Source organism: Macrobrachium nipponense, chromosome 38 (genome assembly GCF_015104395.2).
Source record: "Macrobrachium nipponense isolate FS-2020 chromosome 38, ASM1510439v2, whole genome shotgun sequence".
NCBI classification, from domain to species: domain Eukaryota; kingdom Metazoa; phylum Arthropoda; class Malacostraca; order Decapoda; family Palaemonidae; genus Macrobrachium; species Macrobrachium nipponense.
Window position 1 is genome coordinate 7,944,567 of NC_061098.1, and position 18,235 is coordinate 7,962,801.

An 18,235-nucleotide genomic window follows, 5' to 3' on the forward strand; every position below is an offset into this window, starting at 1 on the left:
AGTATTAGGAAGTAGTTTAGAATATCTGACTGGTCTAGCAAGTTATTTTAGAAACAGAGGAACCACTGATTCAGGAATGGGAGAAATAATTTTGAATAAATATATAGGCCAAACAAGATTTAATATGAAGACAGCTGAGAAGGAAGCCAACATGACAGGAGCCATATATGGCATTCATATTCTAGAAATATGAGTACAATGATACCTTAGAATGATTGTGCCTTACAGTAATGAAGCATGGAAAAAGCCATTTTGTTATATGAAAACCTATTAATCATTAATAGCTTCACTGCAAAATGGCCCCAAAGCTAAAAGAAGGAAGGTTTTAACACTTGCCTAGCCTGCAGCCCACTGTCCCCCTACATCATCTTTCAAAGCACAATGTCGTCGTATGAGCATAATATTTTCAAATTTAAGAGGGCCGGCCGGCTAATGCCATTTTTTAAGGACAGGATTTTGATATTTATACCACTTAATAAGGTGACTTGGGACATCTCCAAACCGCATATGATTTTCGCCTCTGACCTTCGGTTTTGTGACGCCAGGGCGATTTATCCCGAAAATAACCATTTTTCAAATTCTATCTCCTCCCTTGATATTTAATATTAAGACCTAGGATTATTACCATATATAGACCTAATGTAGACCTCCAATCAAATGAGGAGTTTTTTTTTCTAAAAGTAATTTTTTTGCTAGATATGAATTTTTCAATAGGGTAAAAAAAATAAACCCTATAAATCAGGAGGAAAAAATTTATAAAAAAAAAAAAAGACTAAACACAAATTGGAAAAAAAGGGCTCCATTTGATTGTTCTATAATGTCATTCCAAGTTATATACCAAATTCCAATGTTATAGCTTTAAAACTAAGTGAGAAGATAGATTTTGAAGGTCAATAAGTATAGTTTTGAGATACAGGCGTTCAAATTTTGTTTTCCTTCGTATTTCTATAAAAGACAATGTTAATAAAAAATAATATTATGAATGTATATTTCTTTTTTGTGTATTAATAAACCAAAACTATTTCATTTATCATAATTTAATCATAAATGGTGATCCCTTCGCTCATATATCGTAGCCTGGGGCACTGCTTGAGGCAAGATGGGGCACTCCTTCCTACGCAACTCTCTCTCCCCTTCACTAACTCGGCTTATTACAGCAAATTTTCTTCTTCTGTATGATAGCTAGATGTTTTCCTTGTATTTTCCTCTTTGGCATGATGAATTCTTGCCGAAACAAAGATAAACAAACGTAAATGATATTGTTATGATACAATAAACTTTCATACATACTTACCTGGCAGATATATACATAGCTGACAACGGAGTCGATAGCTATGTATATATCTGACAGGTAAGTTGAATGTATGAAAATGCAAGATAATGTCAGAGGTGAAACTCGAAGGTGTACTCTCTTTTTACAAGGACAATTTAATAAATCATGATTACGTATTATGAATTTTTCCATTTTGGGTATTAAAAAACCAAAACTATGTTATTTATAAATGGAGATCTCTTTGCTCAAAGATCGTAGCCTTGGGCACAGTGTGACGTGTGCTGTCAGGCAAGACGGGGGCGTTACTACACAACCCTCCCCTCTCTCTTCACTAACTACGTGTATATTATGATATTCTGTAATAATACTTGAGCGATTTTTCTTCGTCTGTATGTTAGCGAGATGTTTTCCTTGTCTTTTCCTCATTGGCATGATGAAATTCTTGCCGAAACATACATAAACATAAGTAAAAGCAAGCGAATGTCAGAGGTAAAACTCGAACGTGTAGACTACTTGACATTTGTGCTCACACTGAACTTGGACTTGGTAGCTGACTGAACTGAAGTCTCCCTTCTCGACTCGGGGAATGTCAACAGGTGCCATTTCTCCAAATTTCTGAGACAATAATTATCAAAATTTACGATAATGGAAGTAATATTGCATTTTCTTGTACGGATCAATGTTTTAGGCTTATTGAGTTACATTAACTAATTACCCTGTAACTACGAAAGTAAGAGGAATTTTGACAAAATATTTCGTATACGTCTTCTCAATTGCCATATGAAGCTCCATGAATTTTGTCATGACTGCATTTTTTGCCCTATACCCCCATATATAAGGGTTCCAGCCGACCCCCTAAGCTAATGAATAAATACCTTTGGTCTCTGCGGTTGAGTTCGGGCAGTAGCTGGAGACCCTGGGGGAGTAGGACGTGGAGGAGGTGGTCTGGATGGAGTAGGGCGTGGAGGCGGGGGTCTTGTTGGTTGAGCTGGGGCACGCTGCTGTTCTATAACTTCTTCAACTCCATCATCCTCGTGTCCAGATTCTGACTGGTATAATTTCTCGAGAGCACCTTCAATTGGAAAGATTATCAGCATTACAGTAAGTAAGCGTAAAATGCTAGTGAAGTGCAAACACTTTCTTTGTAGTTTAATTAGAAGAAAAAGATGTATATGATTTTGGTTTTCATCAAGGTCAGAGATAAGAACAATGAAAAGAACAAAATAACCGAGAAAGTTTTATGATAATTATAATACTACAAAGAATTGTTAGTTGTATACACTACAAGGTTCCTCTGACAGCTATTAACCCTTAAACGCCGACTGGACGTATTTTACGTCGACATACAAAAGTTTTTTTAAAAATTCGCGGAAAAATACTTTTAGGCCTACCAGCCGAAAACTCTTGAATCACGCGCCTTGGGGGATGCTGGGAGTTCACGGATCAAGGTGTTGTTTTGTTTACAATCGTTACGCAGGCGCGCAAGCGCGAATTTCTTTCTTGCCGCACTAAAAAGTATCTGTGACACATCTCGGAAATTATTTCGTCACTTTGACATAATTTTTTTACCATTTTAAATTATCCGTTACATGGAGTATTATATATGAAAATGTGCGCATTTTTATGTAGAATACAACAAAAAAATACTCATGATTGTAGCTTTCATCAGTTTTGAGATATTTTCATATAAATAACGATAAGTGCCAAAATTTCAACCTTCGGTCAACTTTGACTCTACCGAAATGGTCGAAAAACGCAATTGTAAGCTAAAAATCTTATATTTTAGTAATATTCAATCATTTACCTTAATTTTGCAACTAATTGGAAGTCTCTAGCACAATATTTCGATTTATGGTGAATTTATGAAAAAACTTTTTCCTTACGTCTGCGCGGTAACTCTTCCGAAAAAAATTATACATGCGATTGTGGTAATGTTTGCACCATTTTAAATTAGCCGTTACATAAAAGTTTTATACAGTAGCCCTTGACCTCACGAACGCAATTGACCCACGTACAACTCGATCCCCGACCAAAATTATAGGTAAAATTTCATTTCACCCTTGACCTACGAACTAACTTTGAGATACGAACAAAAAAAATGCGGAAAATAAAAATTCTGTTTTTTGGGTCATTGAACTAATTTTGAGGACATGAACATTTGAAAAATGCTGGAAATTTCTGGAAAATAACAATTCACTTTGTTTCACAAACTAATTTGTTAGACACAAACATTTGAAAAATGCGCGAAATCGCCCAGCACACGTGAGAGCGTTTGAGTTGCCATGGGAACAGCCATCCTCCAGCCGCCCACGCACGGCGTCACCCACGCATCGCTCTTTGTCTCATCTCATTGTGTACAAGACGTTCGTCAATTCGCTTAGCATTTTTTGCGCTAAAACTTGTGATTTTCTTCATAATGGGCCCTAAGAAAGTGAAGAGTGGTGGTGAAAGTAAGAAATGGAAGAGTGATGGTGAGAAGAGGGTGCAGAGGAAGATAACCATTGAAATAAAGAAAGAAATTATAGAAAAGTTTGAACGTGGTGTTCGCGTGACCGATATCGCAAGTGAGTACAAGATGGCCAAGTCGACAATTTCGACAATTTTGAAAAACAAGGATGCCATTAAAGAAGCAAATGTTTGCGAAGGAGTGACAGTACTAACCAAGATGAGATCGCAAACCCTCGAAGAGGCAGAAAAAATAATTTTGAAGTGGGTACATGAGAAACAGATGGCAGGTGATAGTGTAAACGAGCCGATCATCTGCGAGAAAGCTCGGCAAGTGTATCAGAGTTTGCTGAAGGAAACTCCTTCTACTAGTGCCACGCCAGATGATTTTAAGGCTAGTAAAGGGTGGTTTGATAACTTCAAGAAAAGAACTGGAATTCACTCCTGTATTAGGCATGGTGAGGCTGCTAGCGCAGACAAGGCTGCTGCTGAGGCATTCGTGACTGAGTTTGCCGAGTTCGTGGAGGCCGAAGGATACGTCGCTCAACAGATTTTCAATTGTGATGAAACGGGCCTCTTCTGGAAGAAGATGCCCAACAGGACATTTATCACCCAAGAAGAGAAGGCGCTCCCAGGCCACAAGCCAATGAAGGATAGGCTTACGCTTTTGTTATGCTCAAACGCAAGTGGCGACTTGAAACTAAAGCCGCTACTTGTCTACCATTCAAATAACCCGCGTGCCTTTAAGCAGCACAACGTAAATAAGGCCAGACTGCCTGTAATGTGGAGGGCCAATACAAAAGCATGGGTGACACGGAACTTGTTTATGGAGTGGATTGATGAAGTGTTTGCGCCGACCGTGAGTCAGTACCTAACAGAGAACAAGCTACCCCTGCGGTGCCTTCTGATCATGGATAATGCCCCGGCACACCCTTCGTACTTGGCTGACTGCAGTGAACATGACTTCATTCAGTTCAAGTTCCTTCCACCCAACACGACCTCTGTTCTCCAGCCCATGGACCAACAAGTCATTAGCAATTTTAAGAAATTATATACGAAGGCGCTCTTCTCCAGATGCTTCCGTGTAACTGAAGAGACAAAATTAACCTTAAAAGAATTTTGGAAGAAGCACTTTAATGTTTTTCACTGCATAACCCTCATTGATAACGCATGGACTGAAGTTACGTACCGCACATTAAATTCTGCGTGGCCGGAAACTTTTGGCCCCAAGTGCGTAACTGTCCGTGACTTTGAGGGCTTCGATGCAGAGATTGTGCAAGAAATTGTGTCCATGGGCAACAGTATGGGTCTACAAGTCAACGACGAAGATGTTTGAAGAATTGGTCGCTGAACATTCAGAAGATTTGACTGCGGACGAACTTGTTCAACTCCACAAAGAGCAGCAGGAGCAACTTGCTCGGGAGCAATCAACTGACGAAGAGGAGGCTGGGGAGGAAGTTACAGATGTCAGCAGTGATGTGATAAAAGCCGCATTGGAAAAGTGGAATGATGTCCAGTGCTTCCTTGAATTGTATCATCCGGACAAAATTGTTACGAACAGGATCGTGAATATGCTCAATGAAAATTTAATGAGCCATTTCAGAAGAAAAGTTATGCAAGGAAGGAAAAGGCAACAGACATTGGATAAGTTTGTGATTAAACGTTCACCAAAAAAACCTAGAAGAGTTGAATCTCCGGAACGAGATCTCCCCGACCTGGATGGGGGAGGGTCTCCTTCCGCACAATAACCTCCTCCCCACCCACCACCCTCCTCTTCTCTTGTCCGTCAAGCCAGAAGTCTCGCCAGTCATAGTAAGTGTTCACTTTACAAACGTTTTTATAGTGTTAGTTTACCATTTTAAATTATATTATTATATATATTAAGGTTTTTTACACTGACTTTTACATTATCTGTGTAAAATAAGGCAAAATATACATAATATATATTGGTTCGTAGGGGTCGAGAACCAATTAATATTATTCCCATTAAACCTTATGGGGAAATTAGCTCCGAGTCACGAACAATTTGGAACACGACCAAGGTCTAGGAACGGATTGTGTTCGTGAGTCAAGGGTCTACTGTATATGAAAATGTGCGAAATTTCATGCACAATACAACTAAAAACAACCCATGGTTGTAGCTTTTATCAATTTTGAAATATTTTCATATAAAAAATGATAAGTGACAAATTTTCAACCTTCGGTCAACTTTGACTCTACCGAAATGGTCGAAAAACGCAATTGTAAGCTAATAACGATTATATTCTAGTAATATTCAAGCATTTACCTTCATTTTGCAACAAATTGGAAGTCTCTAGCACAATATTTCGATTTATGGTGAATTTATGAAAAAAATAACATTTTCTTTACGTCCGCGCGGTAACTCTTCCGAAAAAATCATACGTGCGATTGTGGTAATGTTTGCACCATTTTAAATTAGCCGTTACATAAAGTTTTATATATGAAAATGTGCGCAATTTCATGTATAATACAACAAAAAATAGTTGAAGGTTGTAGCTTTTCTCATTTTTGAAATATTTGCATATAAATCACGATAAATAGAAAAAAACCCACGTTCGGTCAAATTTGACTCTACCGAAATGGTCGAAAAACGCAATTGTAAGCTAAAACTCTTACAGTCTAGTAATATTCAGTCATTTATCTTCATCGTGAAACAAATTTGAAGTCTCTAGCACAATATTTAAATTTATGGTGAATTTTTAAAAAAAACTTTCCTTCCCTCCGCGCGCGGATTCCCCGCCACAAATCTCCGAAATGCGTAAGTCCCATTCTCGGAATATTTGCTCCGTTTCATATTAGGCATTTCATAGAGTTCTATATATGAAAATGTGCGCAATTTTATGTAGAATAAAATGAAAAATATTTGAAGGTTGTAGCTTTTCTTATTTCCGAAATAATTGCATATAAAAAAATATATATAAAAAAATTCGACATTCGGTCAACTTTAACTCGTCAGATATGGTCAAAAACTGCATTTGTAAGCTAATATTCTTACAGTATATTAATATTCAATCATTTTTCTTCATTTTGAAAGAAATTGGAAGTCTCTAGGACAATATGTAGATTTTATGGTGATTTTTTTTGGTGAATATATTTGTTTACGTCCGCGCGTTACGAATTCATGCATTATTTTGTGATAATATTTTCTCTGTGTTGCTTTTATCGTTTTACAATGTGTTATATACCAAAATGATCGCAGTTTAGTGTAAATTACAACGAAAAAAAAAGTAACTTGTTACCTTTAACCGTTTTGTGCACAGCGCGATTATAATACAATTATATATGAAATTTCGTTTTTTCGCTATCATATATCGCATTATTTATATATGATAATGATAATTTTTTTCATTTCTGATGGTTGCATACTAAACTTCAGGCAATGACAAAAAAAGGAGCCAAAAATGAACTCTTAATCTTGAAAACTAAGCGCACTGTGATTTTTTGAAAAAAAAAAATTTTCCGCTTCCGCGCTCACTCTGAAACAATGGGCATTTTTTTTTTTACTGCTTCGGCGTTTAAGGGTTAAGAAATCAGTCAAATCTCAAATGTCAATGCTTGACTGAGGAGTACTTCATAACCTACTGGTGTTAATAATAAGGATCAATACAGAAAAACTGTAACTACAGACAATATTGAAAAACAAGTTACTCACACGAGGACTTCTCAATTCTGACAAGGTCTGAAGAATCTTAAAAGATAAAAGTAATTTCAAATACTACTGTACTGCTGATTTAAATCAAATCTTTATTTATGCAAAATAAAGCATGCAGATTGACAGCATAACTTACAAAGCTGGATACATTACCTGCAATGTTTCTAATGCTAAATGATTCCTCACTCTCATTAATATTCAAGACTTCATCAGTAAGGGGTACAGTTGTATCCCCACACAGTGCCAGTTCTTCTTCTAACTGTTCTCTCCAGGCTTCTGTCTTTAGCTTCACTGCAAGCTCATGTTTCCCAATCTGGAATGAAATACCATAAGCAAACAGTATACAGTAACAGAAGCATGTATAATAAACAGGACTTCTTGGAAAAAAACTTTGGTTGATTTTGTAAATTACAAATCCATTACATACACTAACTGTCCATTCATGAATTACACTGGACCATAGACAAACCTATTTACTTGTATGGAAAAAAATAAATCGGGTAGGTTAGTGCTTGCACCTACACTCCCATAGGTCTTAGTGAAGAAAAACAGAACCTACTTAAAAGTTATTTTTAACAGTAAGAAAGTGTTGTACTTGACGATCAACTATCCTCCTTGTAAGAAAAGGAGAAGTCAATAAACATTAAGAAAAAGCAAAATATTTAAAGTTTCCAGAATATATTTGAAAAATACCTTTAATGGGCTCCGTGCCACTGCCTTTAAAGCTGTCTGAGAGTCACTAAAAGTAAACCACACTTTATTGTCAACAAAGCGAACCAAAACGACAGAGCCCACTGTGCCCATTGCTTCTTGAACTGCCTCCAAAGTCTCATCATCAAACACTTCATCCGTATCAGCTCCAGCAGGTAGATTTTGTACCTTGAAATAAAAATTTTCCGTAAAATTCATGTGCACACTATCATGATGACAAATTATTAAAACCCATACAATAGTGTATGTATTTATGCAAATTAATTTTACATACATTACAGACCTTTGAACATAAAAAATTATATTTAATTATTTTTAACACTAATTAGCACAACAAAATTGAACGGTAGTATTTCCCATTTATTATTTTCAAGAATAATTTTAACACCATCATCGGAAAGCTAAGTTGTCCTTATTTAATTATTATTCTACATAAGTTCACATTCATATGGAACAAACTTTCACACTAGCTTCATATAATACAAGGCCTATTAAGTGATGAGTGAAAAATAAAGCAATGAGTAATGTACAGATGAGGTGAAAATCAAGCAATGAGTAATGAACATACAAGAAATGTGAAAATAAATTAAGACAAGAATTACACACACATAATTAACTGCTGAAAAAATAGCATTACAATCGCCCTTAAAATTATGTACATCAACACCAACATTACTGGCAAGACAAATGTTGCACAGTGTTGCAGCACTTGGAGTAAGCAACTTAGGTACTGGAGTGTGATGATATGGCACCTCAACACATCTTTGTGTGAGCACAAATTAACAAAACATTTTTAAAATTCATGTAAGGAGCTGTTTTACTACAAGTGATTAATGATGATTGCTAGTATGATTTCTAATTCTGAAATAGAGATACAGTACGTACATGTATGCATGCAAATACACTTCATTTAAGCAAACATCTCAGAATTTCAGAGCATGTAATTGCCAGATGAATGAAGAGTGGCACTTTCACATTTACAAAAATTACTTTTTAAAAGTAATATTGCAAACTGTAGTGTTTTTTTTTTTTACACAAGAATAAATAATCACACATACAAAAGTACACTAATTTTTTTTTTTTGCTGGACTCTGCAATGCATCTAGTATATATAATGAAATCCAAGAAGTTGAGATGCCAGTGTATTTCTGTGTGTACATATATACATCATTGTTTGCATAATACAATCTTAAGATACTAGTAACAGTGGGATATGCTAAAAAAAAAACATCAAATGTAATGATTTATGAATACAGCAAGGTACAGTATAAGGCTTATGAATACACGAAAGGAATCTATGCATAAAAAGTGTATTCCTTGAATCAATGGCAAAATATTAATTAAAACCTGATAAGACCTGTGGAATGTTAGCTTGGCTTGGATAATGAAGCTGCAGTGGAATTAGAAAGACCTTTGCATTATTTTAACTTACTGGTATATTAAATGTTACATTAAAAAGTTCTCTTCAAACTGGACAATACAAACTAATCTGCATTAATCTCTCAAATAAAATTCTTGAACAATGTCTAACCAGAATACTGTACTCTGTATAAAATTTTATATAGAAGCTTGTTTGAAATTTTATGCAAGACCACTTTAAACTGGACATAAGAAATTAAGGTAATATAAAAAAGCAAAATTCTCAAAAAACTTCAACAATGCCAATCTTTGCTTAGGTTACTAATTTGGTCTTTAGTAACATAACCAAGTCAATAACTGAGAAGTGGTCCCTGACATAATTTCTAACATATAGGAATTCATGTCTTGTTCATAAGCCTTGTGACTTGCTTTATTTCATTTAGTCATGACATGATCTAATGCTGACAGAAGCCACAAATATGCTTTCTTGTTGCAGACTAAAGAGGATTGAATGTAAATAAAAGCAAAAATATCATTCTAAAATATGTTAGACAACTATATTTCTGATTTACAAGAACCCTAAAATGCTACGTACCTAAGGTAATTGGTACACTGTGCTTATCCTTTAACAAAATCCCAGAACAGGGAATCTAACAAAACTGCAATTTGCCTATTCTAAAAAAGCTAAAAAATAGAAAATTATGTACTTCTATGCATGCTCATCCTCACAGTCATTAAAGTACTATGCTAAGGAGACAATGCTAATGTTATGCACTGAAAGTTTGTAACATTTCTCAAATGCAAAATATAGACAAGTTAGATAAGAAACATGCATCTAATACTCTCCCTATTCTGGATAAAATGAAATGATTACCTCCTTTTCTGGCGGCTAAATAAGAAACACATTTATTTATGAATAATATTACCATTAAGTAACTACACCAAAACTAACATTCATAACTGATAACTCCCACAAGAAAAGCCATACAAATAATTATGATGACTCCCACATGAAGAGCCATACAAATATTTAGCATTTAGCATTACATGAGACCTAGTATAAATTACATTAATTGTTAAGGTAATGTCATCAGAGTAAAGTTAAGGTTGTAAACAAAGTATGACATTTTGGGACTAAAGGGGATCCCAAATCAAACAAATACTATTCATAAAAAATAATCATGTTAGTCCTCTATGTACTCTAACAGATGGATAAAAAAAATGGACTATTTTAGATGTTTATCTAGACATCCAAATTACAGAACCAACTGCAGTTTGATACCCCACAAGAGGGTGATGGTTCCGATACTTAATTGCTACAAATACTGGTAACTGAAAAGATGAAAGAGATTGACTTTTGAGATATACTGGAGAATTCAAGCAGTCATACGGAGCCTTACTTTTAGCATGGAAATGATGACCTAGGAACATTAATTACAAATATTTTATTTCCTTCTGAATTTAGCAACATGACCACAAGGTATGAGGCTCCAAGCATGTCCCAATATATCTGGTTATTTTTTACCATAAAGAACTGAAATATTTCTACTGCTCTTATTTAACATTATCCTACAGGACTGGAAAAGCATCAGCAGCATTACTATTGGGAGAAGCATTCATACATCTTTTTAAGAGGTGTTTCCTACCATGATAGAGTCTGCAAAGCTCCACTAGGATGTCATCTGCCTTAGGAAATGAGCACTTGTATTCCTAACCCCTGGTACTTATACTGGCAGCAAATAAGAGATCAAGAAACATTTTTTTTCTTTCTCTCTCTCTCAAATAATATGAGTTTTGAGGTAGCGAAGCTATCTCACAAAGACAATATCGCAACTCCTATAGGACTGGCCAAAGGATTCATTATTAACTGAGGGGCAAAAACTACATCAAGAAAAAGTTTAAAGTTACTATCTTAGCAGGAAGAGACAAAGGAAACAACATAAGTAAAAAAGATGCTACAAATAACCTTATTATTGCCTACCATTTGATATACAAGAGAAATTGAATGCAATTCTCACTTAGGAAGAATGTACTGAAAGGAAGTACAATTCCAACTTAAGAAGAACGTACTGAAAGGAAGTAGTTTAAAAAACCAAATGTAAGCCTTCATTATTCAACCATGTTGAAAATGGGGTCTCCTGTCATTATAAACTAAAATTACCTCTATTTAAAACTTACCCATCATTACTCCAATTAACTAATAGTATTAACATACATCAATCCTATCATGCTTATAGCATGGTTAACCAAAATGAAAGAAAGGCAATTATTTTATCCCCACCAATGGACTTCAGCTTTACAGAACAGGTCTTGACACAGATGTATTACATACCTGAACAACTACAGTGCAATCAGATGGTCCTAATGATGCCACTACAGACTCATATGTACTTGTAAGTTTGCTGTCAAGAACTGTGCATCCCTCTACATCAATCACTGCTAACACTGGACGATGGTCACTCTGTTTCAATTCGGCTCTACCATAATGAATTATTTTACCTGCAACATTAATACAATAACTAGAAATAATATACATGAAAATACTAGACTTTCAGTTTAGTCCTACCTTGGCTGAAATATGTACAGTTTTTGACCAAAAGGGAAGGTGTGGAAATTCAAAACATGTAAGCTGATATGTTCAGGTAAAACTAATATAATAAGTAGAATATATTTCCTCCTAGTCAGAAGTGTAAAGACTTCAAGAATTAATTTTATCTTAGATGATACACTGAGAGAATAGTCATAGTAAGAATTTAATGACTAAAACACATTACATTAAAATAATAGTTATGAAGACTATTTTAAAATGTAAATATGACAATTTGTCGAAAATTGCATTTTTCCTAACTATACAAACCTGAGGTCCTTTAACAATAGGAAGGTAACTAGCGGCAGCTGGGACGGTCGTAAGCTTCGAACAAGGGGAGAACGGTAGTTAACTGCTTGTCCGATCGTGCGCGCGCGAGAGGTGAAGAATCACTTTTGCTTTAGGCCCATGCAAAAAGTTGCAGAGTGAGGGGTGGCATGAGGTGGGACTATATGTAAAGGACCTCAGGTTTGTATAGTTAGGAAAAATGCAATTTTCGACAAATTGTCATTTGTTCCGATGTGTAATACAAACCCTCGGTCCTTTAACAATAGGAAGACTCACTTCTTGGTGGGAGGAATCTGAGTCTTTTTGGTGAACAGACTGGTGTTCGTCCAACCCTGGAGTGCCTCCCTGGTCGTAGGAGCAAGGGAGGGATCCAAACCTCTGTCCGATTGATCGGGGTGTGCACCGCAGGATCAATGGTCAGACCTCTGGGCCAAGTACTAAGAGAGAGGCAAGCGTATCTCTTCGTACCAGCAAGCAAGAACTTGTTCCTGTTTGCAAGAGACAATCATAAAATGATGGGTTTGTCTCAAGTTGGCATCCACTTCCTCCCCCTTGTTGGAGGAAGTGGTGGATATTTACTCCTATCCCTACTGAAAGGGAAAGGGATAGGATGGTGCTCTATTGAGTAGCTCCACACCTGCATCTCGTCCTTACCCAGCAGGGTGACGACCGTGTCCCTCTACCCAGAGGTAGAGGGAAGAAAAAGATGGGAAGAGGAGCCAGTCACACTCTCATTCACTCATCCATTCTTACGGTCACACCAGGACTCGATGCTGTTCAGCCTGCGAGGGTCTGGGTTAACTACACAACGTGTTGAGCAACCACCACGGTTCCCAAGGAAAAAGATCCAAGGAACTGTGGGCAATATCCCGAAGGTAGAAGGAGGTGCATGCGGTCCGGTTGGACCAGGCCCCTGCCTTCACTACCTGCGCCACGGAGAAGTTCTTGCGGAACGCGAGAGAATGATGAAGAGGCGTCCACACTCATCCTGGGTGTCGAGTTTCTTCAGACAGCTCCGTCGCGCCTTCACAGGACAAAGCAGCATAGCCTTCGTATCGGAGGCGAAGTCCATTAGGGAGGGTATTGTGAAGGACTCGAACCAATCGTCAGTTACCGAAGGGTTCTGAGTCTTCGCTACGAAGATCGGTACGAAATCGAGCGTCACAAATCCCCATCCCTTTGTGCTTGACTTCTCAAGAGAAGTCATGCAGTTACCCAAGACGAAAAGAAGGGAATAGTCGTATGACCTATCCCTCTTCTCGACTTTGGTTATGTACAGTACTCATACTGACAAGCTATTAAGGCGAAGTAATGATTGCTCTGGAACAACCGAACTAAGTCCACAGCATAGTTCGTAACTGACTCGGGCGCTCTGACAGCTGCCGACTGACTGTTTCGGAATCGGCAAGTTGTCCAAGCATCCGGGTAAGTCACGTGACCTTCGCCCTTTAAAGAGTTATGCTGAGAGACCAAACAAATAATATATTTGTTAGTCACCGATGCCGGACGGCGCGGTGATGATTCTCTTAATGCATAAGCTCAAAAGACGAAAGTCAATTGCCTTCAAAAGACCGAGGTCCCTGATGGCAAGAAAATCTCATAGACGTTGAATCTCAGCTTAAGGAGAAACAACACTATGTGACGTTGAAGACGAAGGTAGGCAATGAATGCAACCTACGTCTTCCAGCTGAATCGAGAGAAGGAATCTCAAGATTCTAAACCTGTGCTTACAAATGACTGAAAACGCTAACCGCCATTTCATTGTTGTCCGGTGTGCAATGAAAGCGGGGCGTTCTTCAGTAATGAAACACAGGGGAGAGCCGCCTGAAGAACTGCTTCTCATGGGCTGAACGTTTGGAAGTAGAGCTGGCAGGTGTGGGAGTAGGCGATGTCTTTCAATACATCTGCTAATCCGGGGTGAACATTGAACAATTGCACACCTCCGAATACAAGATATTTTGAGGACAAACTCAGATTCCGCAAAAATCATTCGCATTATCGAGATACGATGCAGCAAGAGACTATTACAGAATTCTGTTACCGTGCGGTAAACAGAAAGATGAGAGTCGAATAGATATCTCTGTTTAAAATTCTCGCAATACCGAAGACGATGAATACTAGCGTCACAGCAGTAGATGGTCATTCATGTATGCGAGAATCCCCGTTAATCAGAGACTTAAGTCCGTGATTGTTGGGCAGAGATACGGTTGGTATTCAATCAAAGCAGGTGAGAAAGACATAGCCAACCGTGCATCTCGAAGCGGCAGCTGGTACTGAAATGCCTCGGGCAATTCGATACGCAGTAGCTGTCGCTGACTCATCATCCTGAGTTGCCAAGTAATCCTTTCCACGAAGGAATGGGTTCGGCTAGAACCACCGAGCATAAAAAGATATGCTCGAGCAATTATATTTATGCGAAACGAATTTCGGTAAATATAAAAGCTTAAATGGTGTTGTTGTGACCACACCATAAGTATATAAAATTGAAACTGGAAACTCCTGGGAGGTTGCAGGCAACCCTGAGTTGTAGTTCAATTAGAATACTCGTCTAAGTCGCAATCCGTAGAGTAACTAGGATATGCGCCTACCCCTCGGACAATTCAACTGCTTAGCAGAATCATGTCGCGAGGTTAATATACGTAGTATATTTGTAGGATTCTGAACAACGATCTCCATCCTAAATTCTTTCCTTCAAGAAAACAAAACTAAGGATTGGAGATCGACCACCTTCGATCTCTATTCAAAGAAAAGAAGTGAAGAAGTCTTCCTCGAAGGAAAGCTTCAATGGTGAACAGAATACTAAGACGATAGTTCAAGCCAAACTGGATTTCCCATTTCCCTCCGTTCTTCTCTATTCCAGGTTGGTCGCCTACTGTGAGATAGTCTTCTTTCAGCAGCAGTCTTCTTCCTAATGCTATAAATTCCAGGAATTCGAGCATAGGCGAGGTTCCCGATTATCGTGTAACATATCGGGGATTCTCGTCTCGCTCACTTTGGACCGTGGTCTCGCCTAAGTGTTTGGAGATCGTAAAAAACTCGAACACTCTGAATGCGCTAGAAATTCCGTAGAATTCTAAGCAGTCTGCGAAGCCCCCACCGAATTCGTCAAACGACATCGGCTGGTGGTCCTCTCGATTCCCGTAGAAATCGAGAATGGGGCAGGATCCCTCCTCAACGACCGGGGCTTACGTCAGGTAGGACCCGAAGGTCCCCCCGGTAGCGCAGTCCCCAACGTGGGATCCTACAGAGAAATCTCTGTAGGATCCCTCCCTTTTCCCTCGTAGCCGTAAGGAGAGAGGGAATGGGGGAGGAATTGGATACTCGCTCGCCTTCCCAGTGGAACTAGCAGTTGGAGAAGAGTAGGAGCAGCCCATCGCCGCGGCGATGGCCTCTCAGAGTCTGGGAAAACGTATCGTCAGGAAAAAACGTTTTCCCAAGGAGGGTTACGAACTCTCACTGTAGGTAAGGGTCTGCCGCCACTGTGGAACGTCGTTCCGGGTGGGGCTGATCGACACCTGACAGGAGAGAGCCGATACCGTCCTCCGACTCATTCCAGTCCTCGTCGAGGTCGAAACCTCTCAGGAGGACCGAAGGAGTATTTAAATACGGTGTCCGAAGACACGTAGAAACGCCGCTGTCGCAGTAGAGGAGGTGGAAGTAGCTTGATCGACCGGCCAGAACTGAGAGAGCCTTCTTGTCCGGAGACGAGAGAGACTGGTTCAAGACAGAATCGGCAAGCTCCGATCGCGGCAAACCCACCGTCGGTTTGGGTTCCCTCTCGGGCCCCAAAACGACTCGAGCAGAGACATGGGCTCTGCTGGTGGGAGCGGCGATCCTTCCCCCAGGTCGTTGTGCTGACGAATCAGTGCAATAACCTGGGCAAAGTTACTCTGAATCTCGGAAGTTACAGCGTCTTGAGGAGTAGGACCGCCCAGTCCCTCCAACAAGAGCAGCTCCCAAGACCCTCCTCCTTCAGAAGAAGGACCAGCAACAGATCCCTGACGGTTCCCTCCAATCACTTGCGCGTACGTCCTGGCTGGTCCTAAGACCATACTTGGCACGTGCGGCGTCGTGACGGGATCGTGAGCGGCAAACCTCTCACAATCACTCCTAGCTACCTCACTCTTCCCGGCGTGCCCCGAGGAAGTTGAAGGTAGTGGAGAGACAGACCTGACGCTCCCCCCCCGGCTCGCTGGCAGGACCAGCGTACGTGGGGGGCTGCAGCCGATCACCAACCCGCGGTGGGGATCGATCTGCAGGCCTGGCCATGCCGCTCACCTGTGGCGAGCGGCTCGACTGAGCACGTCGACCCCGGTCCCGTGCGTCAGACGAGCTGCTGCTGGTTACCGTATCCGCCCGGTCCCTGTGGGAGCGGCGGTCAGGTGACCTGCAGAGCTCACTTTCGCGGTGAGACCGGTGAGCGTCCTCGCGGCACGTCAAACCGCTGGTACCAGCCGAGGCTGGTACCGTCGGTCGAGGGGACCTGGGGGACCTCTTCCCAGCCTCAACCCGTGGTCAGTCAGAGACCGTCACGTCCACCCGAGGTACCGGCTGGTCGCTACGAGAGCGGCCGTTGGCCTGGCGAGAGTCACCTGAGCGGCTCTCGACAGTCTTCTGCTCCGTGCCTCGGTCATGACGCTGAGCGAACTCAGGCGTCTTAATTTTGGCTGCACGGTCCACCCGAAGAGGACCGTACACTCGGAACTTCTCGCGGACGAGAAACCGAGCCGGTACCTGGCTTAGCAGCAGAGCTGCTAAGACCAGGCGAGGGTGTACCAGCGGTAGCCAGCACACCCTTGGTCCCCGTCTTCTTCTTCTTCTCAGAAGAGGAGACGGGCCCCATTCCCGAAGGAACAGGAGGACCAGCAGAAGAACCCCCCCCGTCACACTGGAGTGAGACGAGCCCTTCGAAGTTCTCGAAGGAGTCTTCTTAGGGGGAAAACCCCAGTTACCAGCTGGTCGCTGCAAGAGCGGCCGCTGGCCTGGCGAGAGTCACCTGAGAGGTTCTCGCCAGCCTTCTGCTCCGTGCCGCGGTCTTGGCGCCGAGCGAACTCTGGCGCCGAAACTTTGGCTGCACGGTCTCCCGAGGGAGAGCGTACACTCGGGATCTCCCTCGCGACGAGAGACCGAGCCGGAACCTGGCGTAGCGGCATCGCCACTAGCACCAGGCGAGGAAGTACCAGTGCTAACCGATACTCCTCTGGTCCCCGTCTATCTCTTCCTTACGGAAGGGGAGACGGGCCCCGCTCCCGAAGGAGCAGGAGGACCAGCAGAAGGACCCCCCGTCCCACCGAGGTGGGACGGGCCCTTAGAAGTTCCCGAAGGAGACTTCTTAGGGGGGGGAGGCAGCCTTCTTCTTCTTCGGCTTATGGGCCTTAGAAGTCGAAGGGGAAGAGGCAGCAGCAGATGAAGACGAAGATGACACCTTCCTCTTCTTCGTCAGCTCACGCAGGACAGTCGTCAGGTCCTCCATCCAGGCCGGAGTCGGGCCTATTGCCGAAGCAACGCGGCCCGACTGCACCTGTCCGGAAGGACCTGGGACTGGGGAAGACACACCATGGGCAGGACCAGCATGGACAGGTGCAGGAACCAGGAGCGACAGGAACAGCAACCAGCTCAGGAGCGGCAGGAACAGCGGCAGCGGTAAACACAGAAGGGACAGCCAAGCCAGTAGCGGGAACCACATCAGCGACAGGTATAGAAGGCCCAGCCATCGCCTCGTAGAATCATCGGCAGCCAGCGGGAACCTGGTTACTGGCGGCCGGACCAGGGGCGAGCTGCTGGGACAGCGGAAGTCTGGGGCAGGCAACACGAAGAAAACACAGGCGGCGGCGGCATACCCCTCCTCGGTACGGCGGCGACTGGCCCTAGTAGCGGCAGACGGCGTCACCGACACAGC

At 41.2% G+C, this 18,235-nt stretch overlaps 1 protein-coding gene across 1 annotated transcript in view; it reads right to left on the reverse strand.

The window, feature by feature from the left end:
- Window positions 1-2,148: 2,148 nt before the first annotated feature.
- Window positions 2,149-18,235, reverse strand: part of LOC135209518 (synaptojanin-1-like) — a gene marked incomplete at its 3' end in the record, with an annotated part of 90,185 nt that continues 74,098 nt past the window's right edge. The window contains 5 exon segments of the mRNA XM_064242172.1: window positions 2,149-2,345; window positions 7,545-7,704; window positions 8,085-8,270; window positions 10,336-10,350; window positions 11,794-11,960. Coding sequence (XP_064098242.1) covers window positions 2,149-2,345; window positions 7,545-7,704; window positions 8,085-8,270; window positions 10,336-10,350; window positions 11,794-11,960 — 725 coding nt within the window.